This window comes from Apteryx rowi, unplaced genomic scaffold, assembly GCF_003343035.1.
Source record: "Apteryx rowi isolate R43461 unplaced genomic scaffold, aptRow1 scaffold_299, whole genome shotgun sequence".
Classification (NCBI taxonomy): Eukaryota; Metazoa; Chordata; class Aves; order Apterygiformes; family Apterygidae; genus Apteryx; species Apteryx rowi.
Window position 1 is genome coordinate 607069 of NW_020449407.1, and position 16877 is coordinate 623945.

General features: G+C 39.5%; 1 protein-coding gene across 1 annotated transcript in view; it reads right to left on the minus strand.

Moving 5' to 3' along the window:
- Window positions 1-3251: 3251 nt before the first annotated feature.
- The window catches only part of LVRN (laeverin), a 47045-nt gene continuing 33419 nt past the window's right edge, over window positions 3252-16877 (minus strand). Inside the window, exons 14-21 of the mRNA XM_026069477.1 lie at window positions 15631-15686; window positions 14071-14224; window positions 13003-13097; window positions 12214-12321; window positions 9252-9422; window positions 7126-7266; window positions 5084-5159; window positions 3252-3398 (exon numbers count right to left, since the gene is read on the minus strand). Coding sequence (XP_025925262.1) covers window positions 3252-3398; window positions 5084-5159; window positions 7126-7266; window positions 9252-9422; window positions 12214-12321; window positions 13003-13097; window positions 14071-14224; window positions 15631-15686 — 948 coding nt within the window. The remainder of the gene's footprint in view (window positions 3399-5083; window positions 5160-7125; window positions 7267-9251; window positions 9423-12213; window positions 12322-13002; window positions 13098-14070; window positions 14225-15630; window positions 15687-16877) is intronic.

Here is a 16877-nt window from a genome sequence, read left to right on the forward strand (position 1 = left end):
TGCGAGCAGCTTGGCTCCCCAGGAAACTGGCCGGAAGAGCGCCGGGTAGTGGGGGGACAAGCAACACCGGATTTTTTAGTGCAAACCCTAGTATTTGGAGAAAAGCTGGAAGCTGTGCACTGAGAGGCAAGTGCAGTGGAGACTCTCTGGGAGAAAGTCCTGGGCTTACCTGGCAGGTTGGGGGTGGCAGGGGGCCACTGCAGGGAGGCCATGAACTGCCCTGTGCCACTCGCAGCCTGATCTGGATGCTCTGAAATGGATGAAGACAACCCACTACACGCCAAAACTTCAACCAGTCAGGGAACATGTGGCACCACTGCTCAAATGCATTTAAGACAGAGCGGCACCCATGAGGTGCAGGAGAAAACAGAGGAAGTGAAACAGAGGAGACATGTGGAAGATGTTGTTTGGAACATGGCTGGAGAAGGAGGTACTGGGACATGGCTGGCCCACGCCTAGGCAGGGACGTCCCTGAGGGACTGCAGCCCACAGGCAACCCAGGCTGGGGCAGCGGCACCCCAAGAAAGACACAAGGAGCAGCACACAAAAGGATCACACACACGACCCCTACCCCTGCACCACCCACTGCCTCACTGAAGGACTAGGAGGGACTGCGTGTGACAAGTGGTGAAAACAAGGGGAGTTGAGACTAGCAAAGGGGGAGGAGAGGTGTTTAACTGAAGCTGAGCCTAGGGAAAAGGAAGGAAAGACATTTCCCTATTTAATTGTTCTCTTTATTTCTTTTCTCTATACTAGAATTAGCAAGTAAAAGTTTGTGCTGATTGGCAATAAATTAAGATGCTCCAAGTTAAGACTGTTTTGCCAGCAACAGGGATCCAGCTCTTTCTGGACAAACAACACAGACTTTAAAAGAACACAGTATAATACTTCAAAATACCTCATGGCTAGTTCCTTTGGGACAAGGAAGCCCTCCTGATCCTGAGCTTTTGGAGATGGTAGGACTCAGTCACTGAACCAGATAGCAGGGCAGGCAACACATGCAAGAGGAACCTGAACATCTCTCTCTTTACTCCATTTTCTTTGGATCTTCCCTTGCTCCTGTAGCTTCCCACACTTCCTTCCCCATACTATCTCAGCTCATTTCCTAAAGTCCTGTCAACCTCATACTTTTCAATGAACTCCCTTTCAGCCCAACTCCCTTAGCAACAAAGCAGCTTTCCCAGCTTGCTCTGGATTCTTCCCTCCCACTTCCCTTTCCCTTGCTGCATCTCCCATTTCTCCCCCTTCAACCCTCTATATTCAGCTTGTACTCAACAGCACAAAGAACTGCCATTGCACAGCTATCGCTGCTATAAGCCAACAAGTATAAATGTGTGAACAATGGAAGAATGAGAGATTCAGACCTACTCCTATTCAGGCAGCTTCCATACAAATCACCTGCACCATTCGCCTCTGCCATGAAAACTGTTCAGCTATACTCTAGAATATAGAAGGCCAGTCAAGAAGCATGCGCTAGTCAGAAGTGGTCATCTGAAAATATGTTCTTATTTAAAATTATTTTAGTAGTTATTTACATATTGGCAATGTTAATTAAAATTTTCAGTCAGTAAAAAGAAGAAAAAGAAAGAATAAAAAGGAAGAGTGGTTACTAGTGGGTGCGAAGGAAATGCTTTGGACATGCTGGGCTTAGGGCTAAAATGTTGCAATGGGAAGATCAGTACATAGATCCTGCAACTGTGACTTTCTAAAGCTTTGCTTAGTCTATCTGATGAGCCATTCAGAGCCAGCAACAGACTGATGAGAGTAACTGGAAACACTGAGGCACAGCACCCCCCCTCCCCGGTAACTCATCCTAACCTAGCTGACTTGATCTGCTGTCTGAATCAGCTTGATGAAGGCCCTCAAAACTGCACACACTTTTCTCTGGCACTGCCCTTAACTGGATCAAGAGCCAAAGTCATCAAAGGATTCTTGCACAAACCTGGCTCCATCACTTGGTAATTCCCATATGCTAAAGAGATCCTCCAGTAGCTTCAAAATAGCTTCAATTCCCCTATGCACCACTGGGGAGCAAAGCAGATTCATTGCAGCCAACATGGCAATATTTTCCTTAAATGTACTTAGAGGATGCCAATAAAAAAGTTCTTATATTGACAAGTCTGATTTTGAAATATTGTATATTGGTCTGTTTTTCATTCCTTGTCTCCTCATAGTGTGGCATGTAACTTCTTTGGTTTCCTGGGCTCCCACATAACATTGTTTTCTATGTTAACCAGAGCACCAGTACAGTATTTTTGTTGTGAAACTTTTACCACACAAATGAATAAATTGCATAGACTGAGAAGCCTATATTTCTTCAATCACAAGCTAATATATTTTGCTAATACTAATGGCCTGAATTCTATCACCTCTGAAACACCTTGTAAGCAAGATGACTAAACCTACGTCTACGTTAGTGAGCAGATCAGCACAGTAAGAATGAAAACACATGATGATGACGACCTAACATGTTTCAGAGGTGTTAGTTTAGGTTAACTGCACTCTAGTCCCACAGATAGAATAGCCATCAGATGGAGGAGTGTATTAGATGTGCCCCAGGAGCTCGTCATCTCCTGGTTAATGTCTTCCAAGAAGAATCCGCTCATACACCCCAAGGCTGCTCTGGGACAGGACCCAAAGCACATTCTTCTTCAAAAGCACATTCCTAATCAAACAAAAATGTGATTGCAGACACATTCAGTACAAACCCATACAGATTCGCTAAGGAAAGATGAAGCGTTTAAATGACAGGTCATTCATTTGTTACAATTAAACTTTGAAGTGTCTTTAGTCCACAGCTCTCCACAACTCAGAAGACATTTGCAAGTTTGTCGCATGGCACTGCTCTAAATTGTTATCCCCTTTCCATTTTACAAACACAGAAATTGAGACTGACATTAAATGACTTGCCCAAGGTCACATACACACAAAAAAAACCCACACAGAACATAAAACTCTTCTAGCTCAAACCCAAAGGTTTTAGGGCTGTATCTGTATTTTAGGTTATTATTAGCAACATATCTCTACTAACAACTCATCCAGTAGGAAATTAAGTCAGATATAATATGAAAATATATTTCCTTATTTTTCTTGATGAATCTTTTCATTGTGAATTGGTTTAGCCAGACTTTCCAATTGGGATGACAACCACAGAACTCATAAAAGTGTGCTTTATCTTTAATTAAATCTTAAAATGAATAACAAAATGCTAGCGAATTGCACTAAAATATACTGGAAATTGTTTCCTCAAGTCAATCATCTATATTTTTCTGTAACCAGTCAGCAACTTTAGTTAGAATTTCTCTCCTTTCTGTATTTTCAAATTTTGCAAACTCCAGTAGTACAGTGGTAGCCACCCTCTCATCCTCTTCCAGTGTCGTATTATAAAAAATTTGCAACTGAAAAAATAAATACATGAGGTTAGTTTGTGCAGTTTTAATTGGAGCAGAGTAAACAACTATGCATCATCTGACAGAGGCTTTAGCTAGAAGTATGTAGAAAAGGGGAAGATTTCAGGAAGCAAAGAGTGGGTAGGGGCAAGCTTAAATATTACATTGAAGGTGGGATTCTTGTTTCCATGAATTCAGTGGCAGTTTTACCGCCATTTTACGGGGGCCAGAATGTTTTAATTCAGCAATGTACTGGCCCACTCCAGGGTCAAAAACTCCATTTTGAAAAATGACAGAAAGTTCGAAAGTCCAGCTTTTTCAAGGGACAAGCAATCTGCACCTCCAAGAACCAAACCCTTAAAGGAGCCAGCACACAAGGAATGTGCCTTTTTGCCATCCCTCTGGAAATCCTTCCAAATACAGCCAACTTCACTAGTACTAGCAGTACTACACACTGTCTAGGATTAGCTGGGTATCAGCATCTTCTTGTGCTGCTTCTTCTACAATCACAGAAGAGTAAGTCTCTTTCAGCAATCTAACATGCAGATGACAACAGGGGACTGAAGAACAGCAAAGAAACGCACACCACTGAGGGGGGAGAAGGGGAATGAAACRATGAGAGAAATGAGATAGATGTCAGCATGACAACCAGCTACACTACCATGCCAGCAGCCTAACTTTTGGCAAGTTTTCTGTAGGCATCATGGCAAAGGTGATCTCTATGGACAGATTTTAAAGACAAAAATGAGGCATCTTTGCTGATATTTATTGAGACTCTTTCCCAAGCCTGAAGATTAACTGAAAGGCTGGCACTGGGCAACTGCTTTGCCATTGTAGGGAGTAGACTTCTTGGTAAAGAACATGACATGACATGAAAAACAGTGCATGCATGCTCAAGAGAGATTTGATTTTAGGAGCTAACTCTCTGAATTGCTGTCCTCATTAAGCATCCTTTCCCAGCTACTTGCTTTATGTGTGCGTCAACCAACACCCAAAGAATGGAACCAATATTTTTTGTGCTATGACAGATCCCAGCAGCTCAGGGCTGGCACAGACATGTGGATCAAACGCAGAGAGCACAAAAGCTGAGCTGATAAGAAAATAAGGAATACATTGGGAAAGAATCTGCTGAGACTTGGACTGGAGGGGAAAGAATAAGAGAATGAAACAAGCAGCAATGGCCATCCATTTGGCACAGCCACTATGATGTGGATTACTGTGGGGAATAAGCTAAAGAGAGCCTACAGCCACCAATCACATATTTTCACCCTTCAGCATTTTTCCCAAAACACATCCTCTTTTTCCAGATATACAGCGGCCCAATTAGAAAGTATCGTTCACAGGCTCATCGAGGCTGCCCTGAGTGATATATCACACATGTGCACACCATCTGTCCAGCACATGGGCAGGCAGTCCCATATGCTGCAACCACAAAGAGCAGGACGGTGTGCATCCCTGCTCAAAAGCTCACTTTTACACCATACTTAACAACCAACTGCATGCAAATGTGACAGCAGAGCTGTGAGTTCATGTTCATACATTTGTTTCTCAGATGAGAAAGCGTAACTTTTCTCCATGTCTCAACACAGCAACATTATACAATACATTCCCTGATTCCTTTAAGAAACAAGAGATTTAAAAATCTGTATTCACAAATTGACAATAAAGTTGAAATTACTTTGTTATTAACTTACCTCTTGAATCTGTACATCTGTATTGACAAATCTTGCCATTATTTTTAATACATCATATAACAATTCCCTCCCACATCTGTAAAAGTGAGACAAAGATCCTTCCATCAGCATGTTAGCAAATAAGCTACTTTTCATCTTCTTTGAAAATATTCCCAGTGTTTATTATTTATCATACTGGAAATACCACCGAAGCTGAAGTTTGCAATTGGGTACTCTTTTTCCCCTTTTAAAGAAACATCATTAAAGTTCAGTTTAGACATTTGAGCAGGAGGAAGCACACTCATTACCCATCATTTTTATTTCTTTGTAAGTTTTGGTATTTCTGCTTTGGTAACACGAATCACCTTCTCTGCCTAAAACGGATAACCTCTGTCAGCCCATACAGCTAAACCTAACTAGAAAGGCTAAGAAATAATGATTCTAACAACCTGGTGTTTCTGTTGGTATTCTGAGGATAGCGTATAAAGCTAACACCCATATTATTGTCTTAGTTTGAAAATAAGGGGTCTGTTTCCCTGCAAATTTCTCATCAGTATAAAGTGTAGAAAAGTTCCATAAGGGAACAAGGTGGCATGGCACAAACCTGCCACAACTTGCCTTTACTAGAATTAGCAATACAAATACACTTCAAATACACAACTGAATGCTCCCAAGTGGCTGGTTTCAGTTACGCTGCCACTAATGGCTCCTAAAGGACACCTCTGCCCCCAAGGATAGCAGGGACATATGGTGTTACAGCCACACTCCTTTTCACCATTGCCTAGGAGACAGGGGGAGTCTTGGAACAAATGTTAAAGATGCTTACTTTGCTCCAGCCAGATAGCCTGATGCAAGCTCACCTGCGGCAGTGCAGGTAGGATGGAGGTGGGCTAGGCCATAAGCCAGGGATTAATGCCATAGTTAGTCCTTGCAACCCTTGTAACCCTGCATGCTCCTATCCCCTGTCTCACCATACTCTCTTTGGAAGAGAGGTTACAGTCTTGCTCCTGATGCATTTTACACTTGGGCTTAGGAAATGCTAGTGGATAAACCCATTTCTAGAGCATATGGGGGCCTACTCTTCTGGGATTTGCCAAACAGTGCATTTTTCTGCTGCCTGCAGAATTGTCTGACTGACTGTGCACCAAGAAATTTACCTTGTTATTTATTCAGTAAAAAGGATGAACTAGAAAGCTTCCCCACTTGCCTACAGAAAGCCTGCCTTGCAYCATATTACAGAAAGCCTAGGTAAACGTGTAGTGGACAAAACTTAGGGTGATGATGGTTTCATCTGTGCAGTCTAATGCTACACTCCCAGTGATGAGGCTGATCCTAGTCCATCACTATTCCTTCAGGTCTATTCGTGTTCAGATCTCTTACTGATTCTCCTGGCTCCAGCTGTCCATCATGACTTTGCCTTCTCCTTTTATCCATTTCCGAAACCATCTTTCTACATGGCCAGTCACCACAGTATTTGGGCCATGCACCCTCCTACTCTTACAAACCACTAGGAAGCTACAGCTATTCCTGTTTTGAAAGTTTATTCTGTTTAGTGTGAAATACTACCTGGACTGCAAGCAGCAGGGCAAAATAGTTTGCACAGTTGCTAGTAATAAGAAACACATCAGTCATACCTCCACCTATATCATGCTTACTGGTTCCCCCTACCAGTTGTCACTAAGCACATCTTAAGGTTACTCCAAGAGACAGATTTTTAGCTTTCACTGTCTCACAACTGGGATTTTTGGGGAAGCTCACCATTTAGTTAGGTAAACAGGGATCAGATTTTCCAAGAAGTTTAACACCTACAAGCACTGAGGCAGTCATGAACAGACTCATTTTTTAAGCACTTGGTGTCTGATATGAGCTCTTTTTGACATTAAGTGCTAATGAGAGCTGAATCCTCTGGTCTATGCACTTAAGGAATCACATGGGTCATTACAAAAAAGCCCTATCTAGAAGGAAAATCTATGCTTGGATTTTACAGCTTGAACCTAAAGATAGAGGAAAGCACCAAAGAGCCTCAGAAATAAAGGGAACCCGAAAACAGCTGTTTTCCATACCTTTTACTTAGAAGCGGCCAATTTTCTGTAACAAATTCCCAGGCCATGCGCTGCCCAATATCCTTAGCCACCACATATAAGATGATGTTTGAAGTACAATTGGAAGAAAATAATGTATCGCTGAGTGCATATCGCAAGTATCTGTTAGAAAAGAAGTAAAAAAGATTAACTATCACTTGCTGTTTAACCATGATCTGGAAACATTTATCAGCTTGTGAAAATTCTTATCTCAACAATTACCAGAATTGAGAATGTTATACTAAAGTTGGTGTCACTCTGAGCTGTCTATTCAGCTTGTGTTTCCCGCTTATGTTGCTGAAATTCCCTGTTCTTATGCACTGGCTCTCCGTTTCTCAGTGAAACGAGGACAGCACATCAGGTGGATATATTTGCTTTTCTTAGCCGTGTATTAAAGAAGAACTAAGGACAATCTCTCACTTCCACCCGACAACCCTGTGGAAGAGCAAACTGCTCCTGAATTTCTGGGGACTCACTCTGCTCTGACTCAGACGGAGCCTATAGAGCGAGCAGCAGCAAGGCACTCTGTTATGCAGAGGAGACCTATTGCAGTGACCAGGGGTCTGATACACTTCCATGGAAGCTAAGGCATGATTTCAAAAGCATTTAAGTAATTACCTGCCACTGTTGTTGACAGCAGTGGGAGCCTGAATATTGTGAAAAAGTAAATATATAACCCTCCTCTTTGTTGCCCAAATACATACCTTTGCATGTCTCCTACTTTGAAGTAGCACAGTTAGAGTCATCTTCTCACAGGTTTGTGCAGGCAGCTGCTTTTATGGGTAGAGTAAGTAAGCAGGGATTTCTCCCATTTGCATGCCACCAACATGCTTAACTGAACTGACAAACTATATTGAGGGCCAGAAAAAGCCCAGCTTAACACTCCTCATCCAAAGAGGCTTTCAAGATGGCATTTAGAAAAATGGATTGGCTTGTTAACTACTAAGGCACAGGGAGGAAGGATGTCACCACAACTCCCTGAACCAGTGTCATCATCTTGGTTTCAATATAACTCACAGCTGGTCAGGGACCACTGCTAGTCTGTGTTTGGTGACAGAATGTCACTAAATGACCATAGGTTAGATGGAAAATCAGCACAGCTCTACTTAGACACGTCTTCCCACTCCACCTTGCTTTCTTCACAAGCATATCTGTTCTGCCTTCACATGACCACCATCACAAGAGCAGGGGGTTGGCAGGAGAAACACCTCTGCTACTTTCAGAGCTTTACATCCACGGAGTTTATGTCAATGGGAGGGAGATGGTTCTGTAGGCAGTCACTGGCAAATTTTTATGCTGTGAGCTATTCTTTAGGGTAACGCAGATATGACAGATTAGAGAATTCAGCTTCAACGTCTTTCTGCTTACAAAGTGAAGAGGTTTCATATGGAAGCCAGTGAAAGATAATAACTATGGTATTCCACACTGCAATATTTAGAAGACAACTTTGGAGTGTGAGACTGCACTTCAAATGGTGAACAGCTTACTAAGCCCATTTTCATTTTTGTCCTTAACCTAGGAACAGGCGATTTGGCTTCCATGCAAAGGCTAAACAGACAATGACACCTTAGCTTGGAAGGAAAGTAACCAGGGGAGAAAGTATATGGGAAAGTGACATAAACCATAAACAGTAGGGAAAAATGTCAAGACAAATTATGATTACTATTTCTCACAGTGCTRAGAGTAAGGGCAGCCAATGGGATCAAGGTTAAAGCAAAAAACAAAAAGTATGTTTTCATACAACATGCAATTATACTATGGAATGTTGCCATAGTCTGCTATAAAGCCTGAAGTCCTAGTTCAACAAAGGAACTGAACACATTGAGAGAAGATAAGTCCATTGTTAGTGTTAGACATAATACAGTAGAAATATTTACCAGCTCAAGAAATCCGTGATTACCAGTGTCTGGGATATTATAACAGCAGAAGGCTCATTTGTTTCTGCCCTGCTTATCATACTTTTTCTGTAAAAAAATCCTTACGAATCTGCCACTGGTCTGTTGGATATATGTTTCTGCAGCAGGCACACCTCTGTCCAGCTTAGTACAGTATTTGTGTTTTTATGTCTTACTTTTATATACACAAAAATATAATTTGATCCAGGTCACCTGTAAAGTAACCATGATTCTCTGGAACAGCTTAAGGCAGAGAGCAGGATGTCTTTCTCTTCCTTTGTGGAGTTGGTTTGGTTATACATTTCCCATGCAAAATTCCATTCTTTATCACTTCCCATTGCAACACCATAGCAACAGATTGTTCTTCTAATTAAATATGGAATACTGCAAAGCAAAATATAATTAAAGGGTACTCTATTGTTATAAAGTGAAAATAAGCAGTTAACGTGTAACTGAAAATACATGTTTATTTACAGTTAAAATATGCACAAAATGAGAAATACATATAAAACAGCAATCTAAATAAAGCTATGAAATTTGATTGCTTTGTTTATGACTTAAACATTGACAAAACATGGAGTTTAAAGGTAAACCAAAAATCTTTTTTAAAACAGTTGGGTTAAACCAGTTCGTGTATCTGTGGTATTCAACATCACTCTTTCACAGCACAGTCTAGGACATCAATCACATGAGCGTTGCACTGTGGATTTTATGGTGACCATGGTGCCTTCAGAAGCGATGTTTGCATAGGATTCAGTTTGATGTTGGCATGAAGATTACTGAATTTGTGGGGGAAAGCAAAGCAGGTACTGAGATTTCCCACTCAAATGATAGAGAAATCATCTGTATGTTTTCAGTTCAATGTTGGGTTAAGGGTAGTTAGTTAAAAACTTCTTCTCCAGATGCTTCCTAAAAAGCTGCCTTGGCTACAATACTGCTATTTTGATACCCACAGTTGCCCCAACAGTCTCAAGAAGATGTTGGTTATTCAATGTAAAGTTGTTGTAGGTGAAGATGAAATGGATAAACTCAGTGAACCTTTTGGCTGCAGCTCTGAACATTGACTATGGAAGGCAGGCTGCAAGGGCAGCACTGTCTGGGACATCAGTGTACTGGTTGGTGACATCTACAGTGGCCTGGAAGCGGTTTGTGTTGTATAGTTCACAGAGGAGGACCTCTGTTGTGACCCAAAGAAAATTTGGAGCTTGGGTTTTTGTTTTTAATGTTGGATTAGGGGTGGGGCTTACTGATCTCGATATTTTTTCCAGGGATGGTCCTGTGGCTCGAGATTATTGGTCTTCCAGGATTCCTGTGCTTGTGGATCTTGGGTAACATGCAACAAACTGCTAGGAAGAGTGGTGGGTTATGTTATGTCATTTTCCTGGAGTCAATACAGAGATGATGTGATGACTTCTTAAGTTTTAAGAGTAACAGTAGTATAGTTACCTTTAGTAACTAACTAAAATGTACAGCAACAGTGTCCCTTCCTCTAGGCTCATTTTCTTCTTTCTAAGCAGATAAACCAACAACACAGAATCACAGGGAATAAACTAATTTAGAGAGGTCTACTTCACTACTCTGAGCAAAAAAGGAGTAATACTAAGAAACTGGCTGGAAATCATGGCTCTCAGCTTATTCTTTCCACAGAACATATAAAAATGCACAATATCAAGTCTAAATGATTAAGTTCTGTGAGGTCAATGTTTGGAAAGGTTCAGCTGAAGGCTGATCAACTTATTTGAAGGGGAAAACCACTATTCCCTTCAACAGATATGAGAATCCTGCCCGGTATCACAACATACATGGTGCTAGCCTGTGGCAGAATAACTATAATGTACCATTATGAATTTTGGTCTCAGAATGAAGAACAGAGCATCTAAAGGTATCTTTCTGTGAAAGGTGAGACAAAAGGTTATTGTGCCCTTGTCCTTTTCTATCCAGTATATGAAAAGCCTCCTCTTTTACTGAACAAGAACACTGACCCATTATTTGAAACCTAAGAAGTTTCCTACTTCCCATGATTTCTTCTCCTTGAAACTTGATCATTTTTTCCACATCACAGATATTTCACACACTTTTGAACTCAGATAAGGTATGTAAAATCCTAACAGGAAAAAAAATCACTTCAAATATTATTAATAGGGGAAAATGTGTGGCTGTTCTGAAAACGGTCTCAGATTTTAGCATAGCATTGTTGCTTTTAGTGTGTGATAGTAAGAATATTGTCTGTGGAACACACCAGAGTGTTTAGTATATTTAAGCTTTTTAGTTTACCTTTAAAGCACAGTTTGTTTTTTTTATGAGGATGATCACTACAGCTATTTAGAAAAAAAAGTACAAATACAAGTTCAGTTCACTTAGCCAACTACATACATCAACAAAAACATTCATAAAAATTACACAACTGTAACAAATAAAACAAAAATAATAATAAAATTTAAACATTCACTCACCAGTGCCAATACTATATGATAATTGCATAGAAAAACGTCAAAAGAAAGGGGGAGAAAAGAGAATACGAATTTCAATACATTGTAAGATTTTTCCAACAATGCAATGCTCTAATACAGAAAGTCTGATTGTGGTAGGAGGGATCAGAGCCCAAACCTCTATTCTCACAGACAAGAAACTTAACCACTGGACTCTGATATCACCATCTGACAGCTGTTCCCAGCATCTGTCCGTGCAAATAGTCCATGCATTTGATTTGATGGGTTTACCTTGAGCAGATGCCCGTATCATACAAACACTGTTTAACTCAGTACTTCCTACAGAAGCTTAAAAATCATATGGGTACCCATGATGCCCCCAAAGCTGGAGGCTTTACCGTAGAAAGGAATAGGGCAATATGAGATATTACGCCTGATCTGAGCTTCAGCCATTCTGCGGCTAAACAGAATTTGGTCTTCACGGCAACACTATGCATCCTCCAGACTGTAAAATCTGGATGAAAAGCAATAAATATGAACTTGATATAAAGTTAGAATTTGGGGAAAAGGAGGGGCTTGGGGGATTTTTAGTCTCTGGGTTTTTTTTAAGCTTAAGTTCTGTTGTTTTGTGGAGAAAAGAGCAGTATACAGGAGCCATCCCATTCTGCGTACCCTATGTAAGAGTCCATTAACCTTCCACCTCACTTAACACATGCACACTTCTAAGAGCACATTATCATTCTTACTTGTACTCAGGGCTGTCCATCCACTTCGCATACAGTTCAGATGACAGATCCAAACAGTCTTGGAGACCTAGCCAACATGCTGTTGCAAGAAGTTTTTCCAAATATACTCTTGAAGGGAAGCCAAAATAGCAAGAATAAAAGACATGTATTCTATATTTGGAGTACTCGGAGAAATGCTTAGTCAGCACAGTTTTAGCACATGATGCTGTTTACCCAGGAGAACCTCTACTAGAAACAGTAAAGGTTTAATTAAAAAAAAAAAATCAAATTAAATTACCAACAATGGGTTCATGACATCGATATTCATGGGGATTAGTGAGGCTACCAACAAACCGTAATTTTTAATAGGCTTTGTGTGTTTTATACCACTCTTGCTCTAGCCTCATCATTCTGACATTCAAGCATCTAATGCTGGGTAGCCATGTAAAATGAACTATTTTCAAGCTCTAGTGATTGATCTGTAAATCACATCTGAAGTTCACTGCTGTGGGTTCTCCTCCCACTAGCAACAGCCTGTTGCAGCTGTTCACAATAAACAAAAGCTACCATCTTCTATGCTCATTAAATTCACAAAAAATACCCCAAGCAATCCAGCTACTGAAATTTCATTGGAAGCACCATAAGTAACACACATTTATAGGACAGTAAAAATAACAATTCAGTTAGATTCAAAATAAATTCGAATATTTTTCCTGTATCTTGTATTTAAATTTACAAAGGCACACTACAGTGTATTTGATCAAATCATGCCAGATCAAACTTTCGAGAAAAAAAAAACAGAGTACTTACASAGCAAAATAGTCATCTTCCAAAGCGTCAACATTATGACGAATTAAACCTGCGTAATAATGGTATATTGGCAACATTCTCTTTAAAAGGTATTTCTTTTAAAAGAAGGGGAGAAAAATAGTTACTTTCATTTAGATCCGTATTTTTATTTTACTGTTTTTTACTTATTCAGATTTATCCTAAAAATTTACCACTATAAATTTCTTGGTAACATACCATATTAAAATAAAGCATATAAGTTGAGTCTTAAAAAAAACAAAACAAAAAAACAAAAAAACCCCAATACACTCCTACATCCATTCAAACTGAGAAGCTCCCATTCCACCTCGCTTTAATAGACAAAAAAACTTTGGAACTTGTTATGGAAGAAAACACATGGTCATCCTCAAAGAGAAAAGAAGTTCTCAAATAGAAAAACACTTAGTTCTTTGCACATGCTTAAAACATATCTTTACTTTTATAACTTACAGAACGACTATCATGAGATTGCACTTTAAATAAAAGTGGAGTCAAATAGATGTCAAGGAAGTAAATAAGAAAATATTATCTCAAGTAGCCCAAAAAATGGGAGAAAAATCACCTCATTTAGTGTCCAGACCACTAAAGCATGACAGGTTAAACCCAGTTCTTTCTTTCTCTCCATGAAGACGAGTTGGAAGGCAGTACATACATTAGATCACATGTACTGTATCCCCTTTATATATATCAGTGTTACTCCCATTACTTACTACTGATTATTTACGACTGATAGCTGTATTTTCCAGATCTTCAGTTTTACCAAAACCTAAGACTAAGTTTAATATTCAGAATGTGAATATATTTCTGCTTTACAATAAGCAGCAGCTTAGGATTTAATGACAGTTATCATTGACTAATCCATACAAATAAATAGCCTATTTCAAAAAAAAAAAAAAAAAAAAAAGTTGGCAAAATCATCCAAAGGTAATTATAGGAATTATGACCCATCATATGCATCATTACATTTCCAAGAACCTTATAAAGCGTTCATTTGGGGTTTTTTTATTTAAACGGTCTAGAATCTTCACCAATTAACAAAAAAGGTGATACCTTTAAAAGTGGATACACTTCATAGTTTTTCAGAGTACTTTCCAAATTCTCTGGTACTAGATTTATTAATACCATATTCCATATAAAGATTTCATCTTCTCTGGCAAGATACTTTGTTAGTTCAAGCGCTGATTCAATCTGAATATATCCAAACCTATTTGAAGGAAAAAAACTCTCATATTTGAGCATACTTATTTACATTAATACATACTATGAATATCTGCTTGTTTACAGAATTGACAATAAAATGCCAGGATAGTGGGTGGAGAATAATCTAGCAAGGTTGTTGGAAAATTAGAATAAATATAAAAACAATGGTGCCTCATTTAGGAGTTGAGCTCTCCAAACATTTATACAAAGCACAAAGTGCTTAAGCAAAGCAATGGGACACTCCTGGCAGGAAGCATGGCAGGAAGCAGACTGTATTCTGGTTGTGTTTTTAGGATTATATCCAAGCACATTTACAGCATGCATCAGCCTCACTAGGACAAAATGAAGGAACAAAGCACTATTTCGAGTTATAATACATGTCTTTATTGATGAACAACAGATTTTCATTACAGGTTACTTTATGAAATAAACATAATTGTAACAACATACAACTTAATTCATATGCACACTATTCTTAAGTGTTCTTAAGAGTGTTTAATTCTTAAGAATTTCAGCATGGCATTTCTGTGCTTCAGTATGGTAGTTACATGGAATTCATTCCTTCCCCAAAAATGCCAGTCAAGCCCCATTCTCTCAGAACAAACACTTCAAGTATACTTATGTCACAGCACAGTTACATTAGAGTTACATTCCTTATTATATGCTAGGTCTGAGCTCTCTTAAGAGAAGGGATGTTTGCCTGAAAGGGAACCTTTGACTCCCTCCTCAGAGCTCCCTGCCTTGGCTTTGAAGGGTGGCAATATGCTTTAGCCACCTCCTCCTGGAGCTCCCACATCACTGGCCCCTGACACTTTTACATTTTGGAGGCACAGGCACACTTTGGGGGTCTTTGGCTCCCTTCAGCACTGCAGCCTCTAAGCATGAGCCTCCTCTAAGAACTGCTCAGATTTCAGAAAATTAACAAAGAATTGGCTTATCTTAATGTAGTGATTTTCTGCAGAACTAAAACATCTGCAGTACAAGTGTTCTGTGACCTTTTTCTGCCAAGAGATGAATGACTGAGTTATCCATTAGCAAGGGAAATGAAGGAGGTATTAAGAATGATGCATGACAGCTGAGATGTCCCCAAAGAAATTAAGAAAAGAAAAATTCATCATCATCATTAAGAATTTTTTTCTGTTACAACAAATATAGGATGGTCCCTGGAAAACTCATGACAGTGCCGTTATCTGAAATATTTTCTAAGGGATGGACAAAAGTTAGAACAAATTTTGAAAAAAACAACTCAGCACTGGCAGAAGAATGGATCAAATATTTACTCCCTCACCATTTTGAGGGAACATCTGTTGTTTTTGAGAGGCATGTATGGGTAGGAGTGAAAGAAGCAGAAACAGAAATGTTGAATGCAATTTTAATAATTTTTTTATGACACATCCAAAACATACTTACTCTGTTAATGCAAAAACATCACCTATCAGCTGGAGCCTGCTAACAGCGGGAATAGCCTGCAGAAAGCATTTACTTGGTGTTAATAGGTGTAAACACATCATTAAAATAAAGCTTTACTRTGTTTCAAAAATACGAGACAAAGATCCTAACATCTTTTCTAAGCCAAAATCTTCTACAAAACATGATAAAATAGGATACTGCATCTTAAGTTGAAATTGTTACTGTGCTTTTATCAGCATTTATATATATAAATATACAACTATATAACACTAAACTCTAAACTTCAAAACCCCTCTTACTTGCACGCTAGAATGAATGTTAAAATAAGGAAACTCTACAGCAGCTAACAAAAATCCTGGTTGTAACATTTTGGTACAGGCTTTTTTTCTTTTTGAGGCTTCAATGCAGAGTACATTGTTAAAATTAGCCCAAAGCAGAAGCTGACACTATCATGAAGTAAATGACTGAGGAAGAACTTTAGCTGAAACTATACTGAGAACTTGTGCCCTCACAAGAACCATTGGTTCCTTCTCATCTCTTTCCTGCTTCTGTGCCAGTATGGCTTGGCCACTGCTCTGGTGAACCCTCCTGCTGACCAGTGCCCAGGCGCCGCCCCAAGACTGCACATGCCTAAGTTTGTGCTGACTCAGATTTGGTGGGAAAGAAAAGCTTAGAAGAAAGGAAGCCAACGCACTGTAAAAAGGCTTTAATCAGAGCTATGTGCTCTGACTGGCATAGTGTTCAAACCTTCCAGAGAAGTAATCTTGACTGCCTTGATCTATTATTACATGCGCCCCAGGCTTCAAAAGTTTAAACCTTCTAATCTTTGGCATCAAACCCAATAAACTGACATTATCACCTAAGCTACACTCTAGATTTAGGCAACATTAAGTACTGTGCAACTCTATATGAGGTCATATACATAGGCTGTTCTGTATCTCTCATCTTCAGTCCAAGCTATGGTAAATTAGAGGTTGCATGAATAGCCTGTTGAATCAGCAAGATATTTCACTTCTAACCGCAGATAAAGCTCAGTCACATATCCATACTGATAACTCTTTAAGCCAAATTTAAGAGATTAGAAGAACCACGAGTTGTTAAGACAACTTTGAAGACAGGATGTGATCTAATGTAAACTATTTTTCAACCTACTGTTTATGTGAAACTATTTGGGCCTGTTCCTATTCCATTGTGGAATGCTGCCAGTGACATTAGTGGTGCAGTTGTGGGTTATTTGTTTATATGCA